Source organism: Anas acuta, chromosome 3, assembly GCF_963932015.1.
Source record: "Anas acuta chromosome 3, bAnaAcu1.1, whole genome shotgun sequence".
Classification (NCBI taxonomy): Eukaryota; Metazoa; Chordata; class Aves; order Anseriformes; family Anatidae; genus Anas; species Anas acuta.
Window position 1 is genome coordinate 4,641,723 of NC_088981.1, and position 21,255 is coordinate 4,662,977.

A 21,255-nucleotide genomic window follows, 5' to 3' on the forward strand; every position below is an offset into this window, starting at 1 on the left:
ACAAACATGTAAGAGAAAACCCCTTTGCAATTCATTCTATGAGGCATACCTTCTTTTCTGTCATTTTTTCCCATGAGGAAATCTTCAGTGTAAGGTGTCATATCCAAACGCAGAGGGAATGAAAAATGAGTATTGACCTTCTCCTTCATCATGGTTACCATATTGAAAGTATATCTCATTGTGTTGAAGCTTAAGATACGAGGTAGTTTCTTAAAACATGCCCTGAAGAATTAAAAATAGTTGTGATTTATGAAGAGCCTAGTTGGTTGAATTGTGTTTCCACAACAATTTTCAACACATTTGTTCAAATATAAAATTGGAAACCTGTTACAAAGTCACATAAAAATAAAATTCAGCAATCAAAATGTCTTAGAGTATGGTAGTGTAACCAGCAGCAGAAAGGTCAGGTTTAGCCTACTGAACAATTCTATTTAGCATATCACTATGCCTTGGAGGAGAAACCAAATTTGCTTGTCATGAGTGACAGCTTTCTAAAATGATACAGTAGTATGAGTCATGAAGGAATTTACCAATGCAAGTCCCCTCATTAGATGGAGTTGTTATCCTGTAACTGACAAGTTTCAGTGTAGAACGTATGTTGTATTATATTTCATAAACTTCACGTTAATTATTTTAACAGGCTACTTTCACCCATGCTATTTATAACAGCTATAAGAACAACTGCAATGCTATTTATAACAGCTATAAGAACAACTGCAAAGTTTTTCATCTCTTAAGAATTATGTTAGTTACAATAAAGAGACGATGCAAAAGTTTAATTTATCTTTATATTTATTAGTAGACTTTTTAAAATAAGGAAACAATTACAGAACTACCAATTTTAGACTAAGAAATTTAGGGCTATGCATAAAACCTTAGCAATTATCCTGCATAATGAATAATAAAAATTCTGAACAAACTCTGAAAGAATTTGCTCTTTCAAAAACTGGAAAAGTAATAGATTTCAAAAGTTACTGATTTCTAAATTTTTTTTTGTTTATATAAAAAAGGTCTTGAACACGTTGCTGTCTAGGTGATCTTTCCGTAAGATATTTTATAGTCTTTGTTTTTGGAAATTCAATTATTTAGTTATATGGTCATTTGTATAGGGATCACATCCTCACAGGCCTTCACATTAGTGAACTGAATGAAACCATGGTCCTGTTTCATCTAAAGAATTACTCTAATTCAAATAGTGATTTCAGTAATTTACAAAAAACAAAACAAAAAATAGGAACGCTTAATTCCTCTTAATCATACCTTTTTTCAGCCCGCACTTTCTTCCCACAATGCGAACATGTATACATGTTATCACCTTCCAAGGTATCTTTAATAGTTACTTCATCAAGAGATTCCTACATATCACAAACAATACAGAAGGAGCTTACGTTTATGTTAGATATTTAAATCTTGTGCTTACATAGCCTGCTTTACAAGACCCTCTCTCTAAGTCTTACAGCATGTTTAATCAACATATCTATCTGTAAGCTTTGAAACTAAGGTGGTCAAGAAAATTTGCAGAAAGAGCATGCAATTGAACTAAGAAAAGAGTTTGAGACTGGGTTCTAGAAACTGCTCTTTCTGTAACAAACACAAATTTCAGGAACCAATTCAGAGAAATGGTACCCAATATTCTGAGCTGTCCTAAAGAATTTATGTGCTCTAAATCCAAATCCCACGTGTGAGGATTAGTATTTTTTTAAAAAAGATAACCTAAAATTATTTTATAGAGGTTTTAAATTAATTTAGTAATACATGTATATATATAAATCTTTTGACATTTACAAATCTCATATAAAACATGACCATTTTTTAAACACAGAAGGGACTAAATAATGATTACTGTCTGTAACTTTTTAGTCAATTCCACAAGTATTGCATGTTGCTATAGAAAACACAGACCAGTTCAACCGAATTACCTATTAATATCATCATAGAAATACACCAAAACTAGAGTACAGATACAAAAAGCATCAGCATATACAATAGTGTACAGTATAGTCTCTTATGTAAAAGACTTATTTCTTTTACAGTTGTGATCTGATCTACCCCAGTCTGGCAGTACTTACATAAATATTCTTCATATCTGCCACCTGGCACCTTACTGTATAGAACTCTTCAGCAGTCTGACTTACATGCTCACAGTCCTGAATCACAACAATGAAAGAGAAAAGCAATTAAATAACTGTTTTGAGAGGTTAAAAAGTATCTTAAAAAGATAAGGATAAAGAAAGAATACTTACCAAAGAAACAACATTGTTTGTAATAACACCTCCGAACAAACTTTTCACTGTATTTTTCTGCGAATGAATTAATAAATTCTGTCAAGGATATTCGAGCAAATCCGTAACTTTTCAAGCTCCCTTTTGCTCCCTCTCAGTAACTCACCAGTTCAGGAGACATTTCTTCTATTTTTGTTATCAGGTCAGTGAAGAATTCAGTCATATCTTTCTGCTCTCCGGTGTTCAGTGGCTGCTTATCCATGGTATAGGTTTTACAGAAAGGCCTTGGATTGTATGCCTTACATTCACTTTCCTTTAGGTAAAAATAAATAGATAAATGAATGTAAAATAAGCAAAACAAATCAACCACAAATCCTTGTACTTTTAAGTTACACAGATATACAGAACATAGCTATATAAAGGTCTATTAAAAAATACACATACAGTGTCTCCACGTGCCTTTTAAGCAACAAAGTTGTGTAAGGGCCTTAATGATGAATGATGAAATGTGAAGCAATTTTTAACCATCATTATTACAATACTCATTATAAAATATTATTAGCAAAAAAAAATAAATAATTCTTAATGAAAGGAACCAGTATTAAAAGAACTTGGCTGAAGATGCGACACATCCAGTTTTTGCCAGCTTTTGCATATATGTTCAGATACAAAATACAGTATGACAAACAGCAGTTTGTCCTTATGTATTTCTAAACAGTAATGATGTGGGTCTTGACAAGTGCTTAATTCTCATTCAGACTTCTCTATTGTATAAAATGACACTGTCTAGTTCTCCATTGCAGGTGTTCAGTCTGAGGAAGGAACCTGCGTTATACTACATTTCTTTAGAATACATCACCCATTCCAATGCTAACACTGGAGATGCAGAACTTACTTATAGCAAAGGGAACTTTGTCCTTCTAAGCCATGATATACATACTATTTGCTTTTAACAATATGTGACAAGACACTGTTAATGTTACCTGGTTTGGAATTAAGTAATTCTTAAAGGTTTTAATAATAATAGATCTTCGTATTATTTTATATTCCTTTGTGATTTTTTCTTACACAAATACCTAAATTTATTCTTCCTATGATTCATGTCAGGCACCACATGCTTAAATTCCTTTTCTCTATTTGTCTTCAAAGGTTATGATTTTCTTTGACAAAAACCAGTGCCAAGAACAAAAACACTCAGCTCTCCACAGTTTTCTTTTTAATTTTCTATGTCATACTAAAAATCATACAGTATCCTGAGTCAGAAGGGACCCAACAAGGATCATCACCTTTTCAGAAATATTTCACATTTTTAACATCAGTGAACTGTCTTGAACAACGTCAAGAATCACATATAGAATGGTATCTACATTTTTCTTGTATTTTGTTCCCCCCCCCCTTTTTTTTTAAAAGAAAAATAGGGCACATTATAAAACATCCTCTTTCACACCAACCAGCACCTACCATTAAGTATGTAAACATTTTCTGGAGTTCTAGTAGAGTGGTCTTGTGTTTCATATCTTCTGAATACTAGAAGAAATTCATTTAAAAAAAAAGATTTTAACCTTTATGCTTATAACTTTCCAAAAGCAGAGCTTCAGAAGATGAAGTAATCATATTTTTAAATAAAATAATAATAATAATTATTATAAAAATCCACCTTTATTATGGACAATTAAGAAAAATAATTGCATAGTTGAATACACAGCACGCTCACTATTTTGCATGTATACATAGCACTTCCTGCTCATTTTTTGGCCTGACACTAAACCTGTGGCAAAAGGTGACTATTTTCTAAAAATGTGCAGCAGCTAGGAACTTTGGGGAAGTATCAGAAAAGACTGTACTAATTTTGGAATACTTTTTTCTATTTAATAGACATGGTGGGAGTTCTGATCAATCCTCTACGCAGTGTATTTCACTTGTAGACCAGCAGCTTCCTTTTTTATTTTTATTCATGATTTGCATATTCTATTTGAAATTAAGTGACAATAAAAAACAGTGAGGTCACTGCCGGTCAGGGTCTTTCACACGTTATATGTACACTACTGATACCAAGGACCAAAATGAAGCTTTCTCTGTTACAATAAATAGTTAGAATTAATAATATTGATATTTCTGAAAGATACTCAATGAATAATTTACAAGACTTGCAATACTTCCAGTAACATGCTCAAGGACTTTATAAACATTCAAGAAGGATGGCATTTACTCTAATGAAATGACAGATTAGGAGATAAGAAACAACAAACAAGTCATATAAAAACAAACCTGAATCAATCTATTTGACAGCAACAGAAATATGAGTTTGAGAACATGCTCTGTTATAATATCACCTTAAGAAGATACTGCATTACAAATAGGTATTTTTAAAAATCACTTTTTTAAAAATCACATCAGCAGAAGAATTTAACCAAACACAGAGCAAACTAAAGTCCTGAAGAAATATTCTTTACACAGAAACAAGTCCTAAAAGTAAATCCATATTTTATTAGCCTTTTAATTGGAAAAATGAATTTAAACTTTTTATTTTTAATTACACTTAATTATTATATTTTTAAACTAAATATAAAATTTTACAAAATAACAAAGAATGTAAGATTGCAAACCATACCTTTGCAGTAAAGATTGCTTGTCTGGCCTCTGGTATCATGTAGAGCTGCTGAATAGTGGATGCCAAGTAACAAGTTGCTCCAAGATTAGTCAGACCCACAAACCTACATTCAGCTCGAACATCATCATGGGGCCAATAATCCCACTTGTAAGGTGCATGGGAAGCTGGAAGAAGTACGTAAGCACATATGCACAAAAAATCAATTCCAATAATAACTTCCAAAGACATAAATGAATTTCAAAGCTTTATGCCTACATTAATGAAATACATCTTGTTTCTGCATTCTGGATTTTCAAACATGAGCCAGACTGTACCTGCTCTTTAAGAAAATGCATTATGGGTACATCAAGAAAGCATTTTTAGTATCTGGATACATAAGCCAGCCTTTCTAGATGCCTCTACAAAGGTGAAACAGACCCCTGAGAAAGTGAGAGGTGGTACCCTGAAACGCAGTTCCATGCATTTCATCTCCAATCTCTGCATAACAAAGTGTGGCAGCACACGCTACTTTGGATTGCAATGATTTGGTACTTTTACATGAGTACGCTGTGCTCTCACATGCATTATTCGTGGCAAGTGGCAGCTCCTGCAGTTGATCTAGGGGCAGTATCACATGGAGTAATGGTCATCTGGCCTCTTCATTAAAACTGAACATCAAGAGCATCCGCATTTTCTAAATAGTGGTTGCTACACATTTTTTATAAATAAAGTTATTTTCATAATATTTTAACCTGAAATGCATTAAAAAAAAAAATTACTCTTGTTCTGTAGCAACTTCATGGCAACCCTGTTATCTACATTATTATCTAGAATTCTGTCTTCTGACCAGTGACAGCTAACAGGTGATGTGAAAAGTGATGCACAGGCTTCAAAAAGTAGGCTTTCTGCTGAACTGAGTTTTCTTAAGAGCTTAGCCCTGCTCATTCTATGGAGTTGGAATTAGATGATCTTTAAGGCCCCTTCCAACCCAAACCATTCTAAATCTTTCTTCTTCTAGCCTGACTTCCTTCCCTCATCTTTCATTCAATTCTCTTTATGTCCACCTTATTTTCCCATTAAATGCATTGTGTTATGCATGTTAATAAGTGCTACTGTTACACAATTGTGCAAAAGCTTTAATTAAAATGGAACCAAAGCTCTTCAGTGAACTCCATAGTGAACTAGGAGCTCCATAGTGAACGCTCCTTCCCCCACAACACTAGCACTGACTAAATCAGGAGCAGTGACAACGTACTGATAACTGGTAACGTGCAACACTTCCAGGCTCCCCAATGTACCCCAGTCATTCCCCCAGCACACAAAATCACTCGCCATTTCCCCTAGCCATTCCCATGCACTGCTGTGTCACACTGAAAGAAAGCAACACAGAGTCTCTGCACCCAGAGATTTAAGTTAGGGAACCTTCTTTTCACATAGCAAAACACACATTTGCTATCAAAGCTAACCCCACATGAAGCAAGACTTTCATTTTTAGCAGCTGGTTTCAGAATGGTATCTGCTATAATGGATGCCATGCTAGCAAAAGATCTTTTTGACCAATACCAAAGACATATAGATGCTTATCAGAGATAAGAGTGCTTCGCCATACATAAGCTTGAATAAACTTGGGAACAGCTTTTACAGGAGGTAAAGGAATGTTTGTTATTGCACTTGAAAGCCAAAGAAATCTGTAATCTGTAAGAAAAATAGGAGAAGCAAGAAGTAAATTGCCTAAAGAATCGGACTGAAAAGACATTTTCTTTTCCTGTAAGTTTTCTTTTCCTCTCAATTTTACACCAGACGTAACAATCTATTTCATAAACAGCATGGCAGTAGACAAGTTAAGCAAGTCTGACAGACTCTTCTCTGTAAGCCTTGCTCTGAAATGGCTGCCAAGAAATGGGAAGAATGGGAAAGTTCTCACCTGCCACTCAAGAAGATGGTATCCAGACTACACAAACCACTTTTAAGTGATTCGTACTGCTTCTAGACACTGACAGACTTTCCTTTCCATGTCTCACACAGGAGAATAGAATCGGAAAATAATTATTTGACCTGCTGAAGTAACTAGATGACACAGGCACTAAATCAGAGAGATGCTAATCTAGCATACAAAGATATTCACTGCTGCCTGTCTTCCTTGGTATGCAAGAAGTTTGACACAAAAACTTACAATAACTTAGTTATTCATTCCCAAGGATGTCATTCTCCAAAAATGTAGAACGACCTACAAGTAATTCAGCACCTCTGTTCAGATATGTAGAGAAAAGGGGGGAAAAAAAAAAGAGTAGTCAAGGTGTGAAATTTTAATTTTTTAATTTTTTTTTTTTTTACAATCCACGAAAGCTATGTGGGCTCAAGATTCAAATTTTAAAGCCTTAATTACTTTGTCAAAGATTAAAGGTTTATTAAGTATTCTTCTAAATTCATACTACCTGCTATAATTTCAAGGAACTATCTGGCATCCTCTAAACAGATCCTCAGATGCCAGACCCACAGGATGTTCTGCTGCACAACAAGTAATTATTGTAATCTTCATTTTGGCATTGGCATCAAAACTACCATTAGCCCTGCAGCTTCAAGTAGGGAAGGAAAGAGTTTTAATTCTCGTGTTTTAACAAATCTCAGTAGCATGACCTAATGTTACCTGGTTAAATTGGCCTGACCAGCCACTTGAAACAAAGCTCTTCTCAATGTTTAAACTCCCAGCAGAAGTCATTAGCGTGGTAGAAGAACACAAAATGCCTTCACCTAACCAAAATCCTTAAACTGCAGCATCTGCATTCACCCTTCCTGATGGAAAGACTCAACACCTATTGCTTTGTTTATGGCTCATCAAGTATTAATTGCAGAGAAATCAGACAACTTCTTTATACTTCATGAGAATAGCTGGAGTATCTTCCTCCCACTTATATATGACAGAGGGCTTTCAAAAATTCTACAATAATTTTCTCAGGAGGATCCTATTTTCTCTGTACTGGGACTTTTAAGCAACTACCTTCATTGTGATAATAAATGCTTTCCTTTTTCCATATGGATCTTAACTAGAAAGTTAAATTTGGCCTCATTTATGTCTTATCTTCATTACTCATCTCTGTCATTACAGAAAACTGCCTTTTCTCAGGAAGAAATGTGGAACTTGTAACCAAACTTGCAGCAGTCACATTCTACTTTAAGTAAAATTAATTTATCTCCCCTCAATGACTGTGCATTTTTCTCTATTCCAACTTCTGATAATGCTTCTGCTCCAAACATAACATCAGATATTATCTTAATGAATTTCCCAGCAAGGCAGCTGGTCTTTTTTCCCCTCCCTTGAACCGAATGTTTTTATTACTTTTGGCCTTTAAAGAAAGCAAAACCCCAAAACCCTACAAGAAATTTTATGAATAATAGAGGGTATCTAAATCCCATCTTCAGAAGATCAAAGTCCGCATTTAGTGTAAGCCTTCCCTGTTGAGAAAAGCAAAAAAAGTCAGCTGACATCAGCTTCTTAGCAGTTAATTTCCTGAAAATTGCTGAAAATCCATGAAGACACTGCATTGTTTCCTTTAGGAGTGCTGGTTTAGGAGGGACATCATTTCATTGAATTATAGACTATTTCCTTCCCATTTTATACAGCTAAGTTTCTTCCTCCACCTGCTTTCAATCAATTTATGTATTCTAACTTTTTTTTTTTTATTTTTTATTTTTTTTAAATCGTGGACATGGTCTTACAGGACAACTCACTTCTGCTGAGGACAAGGACATTGCTGGTAGAACATTACATCCCTTCTGGTCAATACTTGCATGCCAGGTGGCAATGTAAGCCAGCACCTTATCTAGAAAGGTATTTAAGCCACTAACGGTAGTGGCTAAGATGTTCTTCCTCACTCAAAGAACCTGACCGGCATACTAAAGAGAAGACATCAGATCTTCAGAAAGAGAAGCCAAAAAGTTAAAGGCAAATGAATTTACAATTGTATGTTTGGGAATGATGTACACAATGGTAGATCTCACCACCTGGTTCAACACAGAAAAATGCTATACAGCTGTAAATGCTGTCAAGTAGGAAAAAAGCACACACATTAATCTTTTTGCATCCATCAGCAAAGACAGCTACACTACTGGAAACTTTCCAAAAAATGCTGCTGAAGTTAAAACTTTACTACAACTATTTTACATTACTCATACTAGCTCAAGTCTGAAGAACAATACACAGTAGTACGTTTTTATATGACTGCCTGAATAGAGTCTTAACATCTCATTTTTACTTAGAATCCTAAAATCCTTTCTTTTGTCCCAAGGAAAATACACTAGATATCCTTTAAAGATACGACTTCATTTTGAAAACTGTACCTTACATTGCTACACTAAATTAAAGCAATCTTTTAAGAGCATCCTGGCTTCAATCGGCTAGGGGTGTGAAAAAAAAGGGTAGAGTAGAAAAGACAGCAACTGGTCAGACTAGATGACGACTACAGTACAAGTTGCAGGATCGAAAATTTCTCCAGTGAACCACAAAACCAAAATGTTATAACCAAAGAGAGGATGGAAATTACTAACATCTTCCTTAATGCATCTCCTACGTAAAATGGCACAACAGGCCTAAGACTAAGATTTTAAAAGACTAGTTAGATTACAGAGATAAGCAATGAGGAAAAATCCAGTTTTAAGAGTCTTTGATTCACACCAATGGAATAACAAGACTTTAAAACACGTGAGGTATCAGAAATCCTGTGGTCAATAGCACATAAAGAGACAACGGCACTCTGCCAGTTGTATTAAGATTAACATTCAAGAAACTGAAATACACTGAATATGTAGAAGGAGCATGGACCACATGATTCTGGAGAACTCAGAAAGGAACAAACAATCTAGAGAAGAATATTTGGAAGAACGCAGCAACTGGTAAATGTTACAGAAAATTTCAGTAGCTTGAATTACTGGGACTTGGAGTTAAAAAATACTAACTGTAAAAAAATGGATGATTGCACCTGGAGAGATACTGACAGGCTCAGCAGCAGCAGATGCACTTACAGCACACACAAATATCAGGTATTTTCATACATCATATTCTTCATAATATTTTCCCTAAGCATATGACATCTTAGAGGCTTTTCAGAAGGCCTCAGGCATACAACTACAGAACTCAAAACATTAATATCAGATTTCTCTTTTGCTTCCTGAATTGTAAGGCACTAAATCAATTCCATTGATTATAATAAATTACAAATCCTCAGGTTACCAGAATGTAAGCTGGACATATAAAAGGAAATCTATCAAGCTAAAAATGCATAACAAGTATTTGCAAATCAAAGAGAAAATACTAACTGGCTTCAGATTTTGGTAATTTACATATTTTACATAGGAACTGAGTTTCCAAAAAACAGGAAGCATGAAAGCCAAGAGGCATAACAAAATTGTATTAGTGCTGTATGCTTCTTTAAGTGATGCTGGATAACTAGCAGAGCTACAAAGGGAATTTTAGAAGTACTGTTAGCAGGATCAATGTCTCAGTTGTCAGGAGGAAAAGCAAATTCCACGATTGCAGTACTGTTCACAACGGTGGCTAGCAATCCTGTCACAAACATGCAATCTTCCAAAGAGGAGTCCATATAATGGCCACCCTCCCATTTACTTTACTGAACTCGATAAATCAAAAAATTCAAAACAACCAAAATGAACAGAAGATACAAAAGGACTAATTTTCCACAAAATACTCAAAAGCTACATATGAACGAAGGTTCTTACACTGCATATGTTGTGCCATAACCCAGTTGTGGAGCAGCCTGTAGTTTTCCACGGACCCTTTCACCATTTCTACCAACAAGTCATATGCTGCAGCCCTTGAAGAATGTGACTTGCATTTTGGCTGCTGTCTATCTTTTAAACTTGGCAGCAAGAACAGAAGATTGAAGATGTCTCTCAGAAACTCCTGTAAAACAATTCCGTCAGCAGATTTAGCAGTTTGAACACATGAGACAGTCATGTTTTTCCAGTCTTCTAGAAATTTCCGTATACTTTCTGGACCTCTATCATGTATAGAACTTTCTGACTCATATATACATTTTAAATTGCAAATTTCAACAATTTTATTTATATTACAACCTAAAGAGAAACATGTCCAGTGAAAAAGAATGGCAAATTATGCTTGATTCATGACTGATAATTCAACTTGACAAACCATACACATGTATTTTTAATAAATTTAAGGCTGGTTTCTCATAGTACATAATCGCTCTACTAGTCTGAGTTTTACGAATCACTAATTAACCATAAAACATGCACTGATTTATGTATCATATGTACTGCAAGTATGTTTTGGTATTGCTACTCTGTTGGAATATTAACTGAACTATAAAAAGCATAAAGCACAGCTGTACCGAGTCATGTTGTCTTTGGATGACAGACCCGTAACACATTGTCATTTATATTTATCTTTCCAGATTAATACACTAAAAAGTGGAGTTGCGTATGTCTAAAATTCTGTACCTTTGTCCTGCTTAGTCAACTTAATTCAATAAAATTGTATCAAATGTAAAATATTAAGACAACAAGAAATCAAAATCTGTCTAGGTCTGTAGGAAAAGGAGTCATATTCTTCCAGAAGCTATAATATGTTCAAAGAAGTACAGGATGGTGAAAGGCTTTCCTCAGCCTTTCAACTACTGAAGTGAACATTACTAATTAGTCATCCAAGTGCTATTATGAAAGAACATGAAGGAAGAAATTTAACTGATTTAGAAAGCGGTATTTCAGCAAAATCCCTTAGACAATCAGCAATTCATTCAAAACTTTTATGCCCAGGGCTGATGACATGATCTACTTCCTTCACTTCACTGCATCAACAAAATGGCTGCAATCTTAACAAACTGAAATTAAATCATACTAGTAGTGTATCATTGTAGTAGTCTACATGATCAGACAATAAACCCTCTATCCTTGACCTCTACAGAATCTTCATTTGTTTTTTTTCCCTACATGATATCTTCTTCAATTGTTTTTTTTTTACGGATAGAATTCTCTCCCATTTGCAAGGTACAGCTACATATATACAACTATTATATTTTGTTCTGCAATTTCTAGACTGTAATTAAATAAATGTTCTTCTTGGATTTCCCTATGTTAAAAGGTCAGGCTGCAGTAAAATCTAAATAAAATCTAAATGTAAGATAGCCTCCTGCAGAGCAAACAAAAAAATCACTATAAAAAAAGTCTTTTTCCAATGTATAGAGAAATTCCTGTAGCACTAATACGAAATATTATAAATACAGTCACTTGTTTATGTCTGAATAATATTGAGGGGTCTTCTCCTGGCCTAAATAGTTAACGAAAGCTCTTCCAGATTTCTCCACGCTTTGGAGTTATATTTTAATCCCACTATGCATGAAATTAAAAACAAACGGATACCTGTTTTCTTGGTAGTAACTCTGCACCACAAGTGCTCATAGGGCAGCAATCTGACTGGTTTCCATTCCTAACCATATTTGCCAGGTGATGGTTACAGCTCATCAGCAGACCAGCTGTATCCAGTATGTGGAGTTTTGGACTGTGCTATGGGCTACAGCCTAGTGCTGTGGTGCAGCCTTTTTCAAACAGGTGTCCTAGCACACCGGCCACCCTAAAATGCAGTCTCATAGACTAGAAAAGAAGTAATGTCAGAGATCTGGATCTATCATTTTCCATTTAATACTCTTAATCTTGTATTTGCACTATCTGATTGAATTCTGACATGTTAGAGCAGGGAAAAAAAAAAAAGAAGAGGTGTGTCTTTTTGTGGATGGGTGAACTGCAGTATTCTTTTTACACGTGTCTGCCACTGGGTAGGTGTAGAGCTTAAAAGCTACTTTTAGATCACAACTGTCCCAGGATAGTCAAAAAGCAGCTGTTGTTAATTATTTTTTTTAAGTAATTAATACAGATCTGTTCTGAAAAAATTCAGACATAAAAAATGAAAATAAATAAAATCTCTAGGATGTAAGAACTTTATCCAGAAGTTAAATACAGTTAGAAAGGGAAGGGACTGTACATACTACTTATTAATTAAGGAATGAGACATGTTTTCATCAATCACCTAGAGCTAGAAATATGACATACTGTCACGTACTCAGCCCTGCAGTCAAAATATTAGGTAAAAAGGTGTAATGAAGAAAGTACAGTAAAAAGATATGACCTTGTCTTGATCTCTGTCAGGGTCCTTTTCTTACCTGCCCTTCACGAGAAAATTTAAAAGGTGGTTTGTGCTTAATAACACTTGTTGCAAGGCGAAGCAGTCCTGTAAGTCCGTCATCTTCTATATTACCGTCTTGATGGTCAAGGATTTCTCTGCTATATATATACATACATATAAAAGAAATGTTAAAACTCTGTCTGTCCCACTAACAATAAATTTAATGCAACTTACAGATGAAATTACTTTACTAAACCTTACCTCCGAATGCAGTCAGCAAGATGTCTTGCTAGTGCATCTAAATCAAGGAGTGTGGTCTGATCAAAAAGAAAGAAAGTGGTATATAAATGGAAAAAAATTATGTACGTCATGAATTAGAAATCCAGCCAGAAACTACGGTTATTCTTTTGGATGGAAATTTGCTATTGTACACAAAAAAAAAAAAAACAGGAACAATTAAAACTCTTTCAAATGTTCTTGCAACAGTATTTTAATACATTTTCATAAATGTGATATAACTGTTTTTTAAAATCAATGATATACAGTTCAAATAAAGTAACACTTATTCTTTCAATTCCAGATCCCAAAAATATATTATCATGTTGAAAAAATTGAATACTACTATTTTAAATACTTTACTGTTATTTCTCACAGGAACACACAGAAGCTTGTCATTAGAAATTTGAAAGCAACATGCAGAAGAACTATGCAGAACTGTAGCCTAGCTAAGAAACTGAATTAATACAATGGAAATGGTAGGAAACTGTGTGGAAGAAAGATGGACGGGCCAAAATTTTTGCCTCTACTGGGACCATCAGGTGTTAGGAGACAAGATTTTTTTCAACACTACAGAAAGAAGGTTCATAGCTTTATCTTCCTTCCCTTCCCACACTCCTGCCAGAGCACTGAGAATAAATTAGAGATACTTATGTAGCATGTCCAGCCAGCAGAGATAGTTGCAGAAGGTGCATAAAAAGTTAATTTTAACCCTTTTTGGATGTTTCGAAAGAGTGAGTATTTTTTCTGACCTATGCTAATTGGCTTCTAACTGAATTTTTTTCTCGTCTCTTTCAGTTAATGTCAGATATTTGCTCACCTCCTCCTTCACTGAAATTACCAAGAGTCAATCTTTCCTAAATGATTCCAATACTCATGTCTCTTAACTTCATATAGCCCACTCTATTTGTGCATTATATGCACCCTCCCTTCTTGACTCTAAACGGTGTGCATCTGAAGCTTCCTTTGACCATGAGCTACTAAAAACACCAAACAGCAGCAGAAGTCAAGAGATGGAATGCTTGGAGAGCAGTTTGTAGCAGTTCACTATATATTAAGTAAAATTGTATCACGTTCAATGAAAAAAGTTACATGAATACAGATATTTAAAAACACAAACATTTTTATGACTGCAAAGCAAAACATACCTGACTTGCATCTTTGACATGTATGTTATCAATCAGTTTGCACAGCAACCAAAAATATTCCTTACAACCTGGTCGTAGCACTGGTTCTTCTTCATAATCCTCCACCTGAGAAAAAAAAAAAAAGAAAAAAGAAAAAATTTCTTTTGTTAACTGTAATAATAACTGTATTAAAGCAGTGCAATAAATGCAATGTTACAAGAATATTACTTTCTACATGTCCCTATTTAAGATAAGATCCTTACAAGAACAATGAATTTTACAATGGTAACACTGCATGTTCTATTTTAATTCTGAAATACTTATTCATTTTCTTGAAAGACTGTCAGGATGATCTGCCAGAGCCTTAAACTTACAATAGTATTAAATCAGTACTCAGAACTGCAAATTGCAAAATTTTCAATATTAGACTGGGCAAAACAAAAGAAAATTTGCATGAATATCAGTTTGACATGTGTTGGTTAAAATCCCATTTTGAACTCTTCTGAAAACTAGTGAAATAATGCAAATCTTCTGCAGATTGTTTTAATGCAACCTTTTTTTTTTTTTTTTTTCTCAGAATCTCCCCCTAATCAAGGTTCACATTTCACAGTCGTACAAGTAGTCTTCTTCAGATCTACACAGCTGAAGTGAGCATAGCCTTCTCTGATATGCATTGGTATGTCTACAATTCCTAATTGACTTTAGGGAAAATCATCCAGATTAGTTCAAACCATCTCTATTAATCTCCATACATTAACAGTGTGAAAGTAGAATCTCTTCTATTTAGTGAAACTGTGAGGACAATAATACCCCAAAAGAAAAACAGAAACAATTGACTGGGGAACAGTGACACTTAACTGCAACAACAGAGGACACCTATAAAATATAAAACTATTTACTGATTTATTTATGGACTTGCCTACATTTAAAAGGGAAGATGGGGCATTTACTGAAAACACAACTGTTATTCCTTAACGGCATCTTATGTGGATGCTAAAATTCCAGAACCACAACACTTTCAAAATGCTATTTTGTACTTTTCTCCTAGCACTAGTAAGGTATCAATTACTTTAGCATCACAGCTGTAACTTCTGTGAAGCTTCTCGAAACATCTAAACCTTAATATCTTAGTCTTAATATCTTAGCAGATCAGAAACAGTATGCCAGACAAAATGATGGCATATGCTACCATTTTTCTCCTTTTATATTAACAGAAATAAGTTAAAATATATCTTTAACAATGTCTTGTAATTTGCTAAGTTCTTACCCGGATAGGTTTCAGAGCTTGAGCATCAGGAAGAAATTTTAGTAATGTTGATGCAGCCAGCAGCAGAAAGGACCGATTAATTGAGTCCCCCCCATCGAGACCAGAGAGAGATAACTTGTATAAACCATTGCATGACTCGTGGCGAACGGCAGTCTGTGTGAAAAATAAATAAATAAAATTACTGCACACATTATTTAGAAGTTTGTTTTTTTCTTTTTTGACTTTCCTTCCATATATACATAATTAAGTTCCTCTAATAACATCTACCAGCTTATCAAGGCAGAATACGTCTAAAAACACCTATGCTGAAGATACCCTTGTAACAAAAAAGCCTTGTCTCCCAAGTTACCTATTTTCTATAGTAAAGAGTACAGCCAGCTCCCAAAATACCACATCTGGGCGAAGTATGAACATATATGTAATGCTGCAACCTATACTTACGCATATGAAACTATATGGTTAACTTAATTTCACTAGAAAAATTATCTTCTTTTATTCCTAAGGAAAAAAATAATCTAGACTATCTCTAATTTAGCTTCAGAAGTTTGCCCTCATTTAGTTCCAGTGTTTTTAAATGGAGACAGTACATATGTTTTTTCTGTGGTTGAGTAATAATTAGCTGATAATAACAATCACCTCATCGTGTCCATATTGCACCTTTAAGCAATAGATAGTAAAAATAAATAAATAAATAAATCTATTGTGCATATTATGCAATTTCCAAGTTTGTCTTACATTAGACAAAAAAATACTTAAAACTAGACAAAGATTCATTGATGACAAACGTTTATTTAAACTCTTATTCACCCCATTTTGTGATAAAAAGTACGGCTGAAAAAATAACACAATGGCAGAAGTATATTTAGATTAATCCATGTTGGAGGGCATCATCCAGAAATTCCAACGAATTACAACAAAAGAATTACCTTCAAACAAAAGCTAAGAACAAAGATGGGAGTTTATAAACTGTTTTGCAATCAACCACAAATGTGCCATCTTACACAGTATTTTTACTAAAAATGATTACTTAAACAGGACTGCAAGTAACTGAGAACCTGCTTACTTTTAGCAGGAAACAACATGATTTGAAATTAATGGAAACTTGAAACCAAAGTTAATCTTGTTCCATATTATGCACAAATTAGTAACAACCTCTTCTTTAACATACCTCTGGAATAAGAAGGGTAAGCTTCTTTAGCCAGTCTTGCAAATGATCACTGTCTGCCAGACTGGATTTCACCGAGGAACAGCAGTGAGCCCAACTCACCAAGAGCCACATTGAATAATGAGTAACTAATAGGAAATGAGATGAGAGGAAATCGTATCATTATTCTAACAGAATAAGGTTTCTAGGTTGAAGGGTTGCATAGTTCTAGCACAAACGACATTTACTTTAATTATCTTAATGTACAAGACTAAGTCCTTATTGGCACATAAGCCACTACTTCAGCTCAGAATGTCACCAATATGCTTACTAAATACTGATCGTTGTACTACTGATCACAGTTTAATTTGACTAAATACTCAAAATCTGGAGCACAACCCCTTCCTGCATCTCTCCTTCTTCTCACTTCAAAGTGAGCTGGTACTTTGGAGATGGGTTGCATCAGCTCTTAACATGAACATTTCCCCGAACTAACTAGCACATCAGTTCTTTTCTTCTTAACAGCCAAGAGTAAGACTTTCGTATGTGACGCACAGCATACTGAGAATTCAGGTTCATAGCCATGAACATCTGTAGGCCAGAACAAAGTGGAAAAAAAAACAAAGGCAATGTACAAGCTTAGGAGACCTACCTATATTTATGCACACCTATGCTGTACTTTTGGCAGTTACTCTCATACAAACCTAACCTGACACAGGTCATTTAGACCTTTTGTAGGAATCCTCCCCAGGAAGGCTGGACTGGGGATCTCCAAGGAATTCTGGGCCCAGAATTATCTTTGTAAACACGAATAAAGGTGACTGTTGGTGACTATATTATGGTGCTACATATATCTTCTGCTCTTCAGAAAATAATACTGCTGGTTTTCCTATCAAAAACAGCTATTCTGGAGATGAAGGCATAACTAGCATACAAAACTTCTATCATATAAATAATTACCAGAAAAGGAAAGCCATGCAAGTCTTTTAGGACCTCTCTGTGTTTTAGGTGGAATAAATCAAACACATAACCTGTTATCTTCAATACGTTTTCAATATTATTAGTTCATAGCATAGAAGTAATTTGCAGCACTGACCTTCGTGTCTTGATCTGTGATCTGACTGAGCTTTCAACACCCTGAACAGGAAGAAGATAAAGCCATTTGAACTTTATCACAGATCATAACAGATTACCACTTAGAAATGTAAGCACATGCCAGTAAGAACAAAGTTATTCTTAAGTACCAACTAAGAAAACTAATACCGTAATCCTAAAAAGATTCATTTCTTGCAGTATTCAAAATTAGTGATATTTATAAAGCTATTAGGAACTTCAAATCACCCCCCTAAAGCTTTACAGACTACAAGATAAAAAGTAAAGAAAAAATAATCACAACCACTTTATATTATCCAAGAAAGAGATGATATAAAATGGAACCAAGAACAGACGCATACAGAAGAAAGCTAGCATTTGTTATGGGGAACCACACTTTAAACAGATCTTTGCGAACTCTGTACCTACTGTAAATGCTTGTACTTATTTACTTACAGTTTTTGAAAAGGGCAGTAGAAGTTTATGAAATGGAAAATATATTGTATATTATTAAAATCATTCTTGGAACTCAGCTAGAGGTTACATTTAGGCACAGCTGTAGACCTGGCTGGAAATGCTCTAACTATCATTATCAATCTTTTACAAATATGGTAGAACACATTATACCTTATTTGGAATCAAGTAATTCTACAACACTGAATGTGTCAAAAAATTGACTGCCCCAGAATCAGTCCAACTCTGTCACTATACAGTCTTACACAGAATTGCTTTTCTCAGGAAAAAAGGCAAAAAGGACAAAAACCACTAATAACCATTTTCTGAAAGTAAAATTTTGCCTGCAGTACATGCACACTAACTATAAAAAGAAGAGGAATTTCAATAGCAATAAAGTAATGTCATTAGGATGGGGAAAATAAGTCAAACACAGCAGATAAATAAGCAGCTTAAAAATGAATTTATTTCAAATTTTCCTTTATATTCGCTTGAAATTGACAATGCTAATTGTTACAAAGAGACAAAGAATCAGTTTTGGTACGAGAATTTCTGACAGCATCCTGTCCATATCTTGTTGCTCCACGTCATATACCTTGGAGAACAACTGGTTATATAAGGGATTCTATGGTGATTAATTACTTTACATGTAGGTTTTGTTGTTGTTGTTTCTATTTTATTTATTTCTTACTATTACTATTTCGGGCAATTTGTTTAGTTCAGTGATTGCTTGATTGCTGATGACCACTGAGAGTTCTCTCCATGATTCATAAGTGTGGATTAACTACAAAAAGATGTGACTAAGAAAAGCAAATCTAATGCCTATATACCTAAATTTCTGATATGGATGTTAATGGGAACTACAACTGAAAGAGCTATTCATTCTATTTAAAACAGCCAAGGAAAATGTGCACACTTTTAAGCTTTATAACAAAAATAAGAAGATATTGTACCTAGGTGCCAAGTTGTCATATGTATAAGCAACTGACATAAGTCGCTGAATCAAACTGGTTCCCTGGACAAGTACAAGAAACACCTTTAAAAATTGAAGTCAAAAGAAAAAAAGACCAGTTAATATAACAACAAGCTTTTTGATTGTTTTTTAAATTATACACACTGTGTGAATCTAAAAAAAACCCACCTGTGTAGAGGGAGGAACAGCAAAAGAGAAATGATAACATCTCTACAGTTGAAACAGTCATATTCTGTTTTTTATTAAAGCAAATGTAAAATCCTGTGTTTCACTGAGTACATCTAGATGCTAAAATTTCATTCTATTCCTCTTAGGCAACATAACTGAATAGAAAAATCAATAATCTTCTCAACCTTGTTAGTAAAAAAAACAGTGTATTTCTTAAAACCAAAAACATTAACTTTGTTTCTAAAATCATAGGTTTGAGGGGACAATGTTGTGGGTGAAGTTGGATATGTAAATTTCGCTTGTATCTTTGTGATCAACACATTTGACTGACTACACATTCACTTAAATTATTAATCTTAAAAAGAGCCTCTGACAGGCTATACAAAATTTTCAAATCTGAGAAGTCTGAAGAGAAAGTCTTTAAAGACCTTACAAAGAAGTTTTTTAAAGTATTTAGATAGCAAATCCACGGCAATCAAAAATATTTATTGATGACAATTAAAAAAGCTAATACATTCAATAATTTCCCTGTATCATATCAGCTTTGGCAATTTAGGAATCTGTTTTGTCAAAAATACCTCATCCCTATAGAACAGTTAGGGTCTTTCCTTGTGTAACAATGACAAATGGGAAGTTTGGCTCCAGCTTACAGTTCAAATCTGCCCTTTCCTGCAATCACAGCTGGTCCTGTGCCCAAGAGCAATCAATTTACAGTGAATGCATCCCTAGCCATCTGATGACAAAATGCTATTGATTAAATATCAGGCTTGGTCTATATTTGGAAATTAGCAGGCAAGAATCTGGGAGGAAGGTTTACGCGTTTAAGTATGTTTATACACTTGGTCAGATATCCTTAGTATAGTAAACTACTTCACACTTAGTGTGCACTCAAGGACATAAAAATGTATTTGCCAAGGATGAGGACAGCAACTACGAAAGGTTACCATAAAAACAGAGTTAATAATATGGAAAACAAAATGTAAGAAATAGGAATAAAACTGGAATTCTGAAATTCACATTTCACATGCTCACATTCATCAAAATACCTTTCAGTTCCAGCTTTTAAAATTGGCAGGTTTAAAAACAAACTATATTTGAGAACAGTATGTAACATATAGATTAATACTAGTAAGTTTGCCACTATATTATTTTATTACCAAAATAAAAGCTTTACACAACAAAGGAGTCATTTAAATTCACAAAACAGACGCACTGTTTATCTCTTACCTCTGTTAAACGAGGTATATGAAGGCCCTTCACATGGTCACTTGCAGTCTTCCTTGATTTGCCTGGCCATGTTCTTTTTCTGTGACTCTCTGCTACACCAGACCAGGCAAACACATCGTGGTAAGCTAAATCCAGATCTGAAGGATCAACTGCAAACTGGCATATCAGCTTCAGCAAGCAAGCAAGGCAGTCCAGCTGCCACTGTGAATAAGAAGGAAATGAATTTTTCTTTTTGCAGGGATTTATTTTACAAATAATTCTATGTCTTCTACAGAATTTGACAAGAAAAGCTTAAGTAAGCTACAAAGGATAAACAACTAGAACTCTAACTGGCAAAACCTCACAAGAATAGACACTAAAGAGGAAAGGTATTAAAAAAATTACTTTTTACAAGAAGGACATTTTTATTATCTAGTCCTATTAACAGGTGCATTTCAAGACATTCTGTTATTGTGTGCATGAAATACCACAGAGGAAACAGTATAGGAGGTTAATCTCTACAGTTAATAGCTTTCCCTGCATTGCATTCAATTATAGCACAGTGTAATAGGTATGGTATACAGA

At 34.4% G+C, this 21,255-nt stretch overlaps 1 protein-coding gene across 9 annotated transcripts in view; it reads right to left on the reverse strand.

Annotated features, from left to right (window-relative positions):
• The window catches only part of USP34 (ubiquitin specific peptidase 34), a 128,372-nt gene that overhangs the window by 31,447 nt on the left and 75,670 nt on the right, over positions 1 to 21,255 (reverse strand). For 8 of the 9 annotated variants that reach the window (XM_068675352.1, XM_068675353.1, XM_068675347.1 and 5 more), the window contains 16 exons: positions 20,692 to 20,892; positions 19,277 to 19,359; positions 17,875 to 17,915; positions 16,803 to 16,927; positions 15,635 to 15,787; positions 14,389 to 14,493; positions 13,226 to 13,281; positions 13,002 to 13,122; positions 10,546 to 10,729; positions 4,834 to 4,997; positions 3,684 to 3,749; positions 2,389 to 2,535; positions 2,244 to 2,300; positions 2,070 to 2,147; positions 1,261 to 1,355; positions 50 to 222 (listed from right to left, as the gene is read on the reverse strand). In XM_068675352.1, coding sequence (XP_068531453.1) covers positions 50 to 222; positions 1,261 to 1,355; positions 2,070 to 2,147; positions 2,244 to 2,300; positions 2,389 to 2,535; positions 3,684 to 3,749; positions 4,834 to 4,997; positions 10,546 to 10,729; positions 13,002 to 13,122; positions 13,226 to 13,281; positions 14,389 to 14,493; positions 15,635 to 15,787; positions 16,803 to 16,927; positions 17,875 to 17,915; positions 19,277 to 19,359; positions 20,692 to 20,892 — 1,849 coding nt within the window. The remainder of the gene's footprint in view (positions 1 to 49; positions 223 to 1,260; positions 1,356 to 2,069; positions 2,148 to 2,243; positions 2,301 to 2,388; positions 2,536 to 3,683; positions 3,750 to 4,833; positions 4,998 to 10,545; positions 10,730 to 13,001; positions 13,123 to 13,225; positions 13,282 to 14,388; positions 14,494 to 15,634; positions 15,788 to 16,802; positions 16,928 to 17,874; positions 17,916 to 19,276; positions 19,360 to 20,691; positions 20,893 to 21,255) is intronic. The other variant, XM_068675346.1, reaches the window with a different exon arrangement.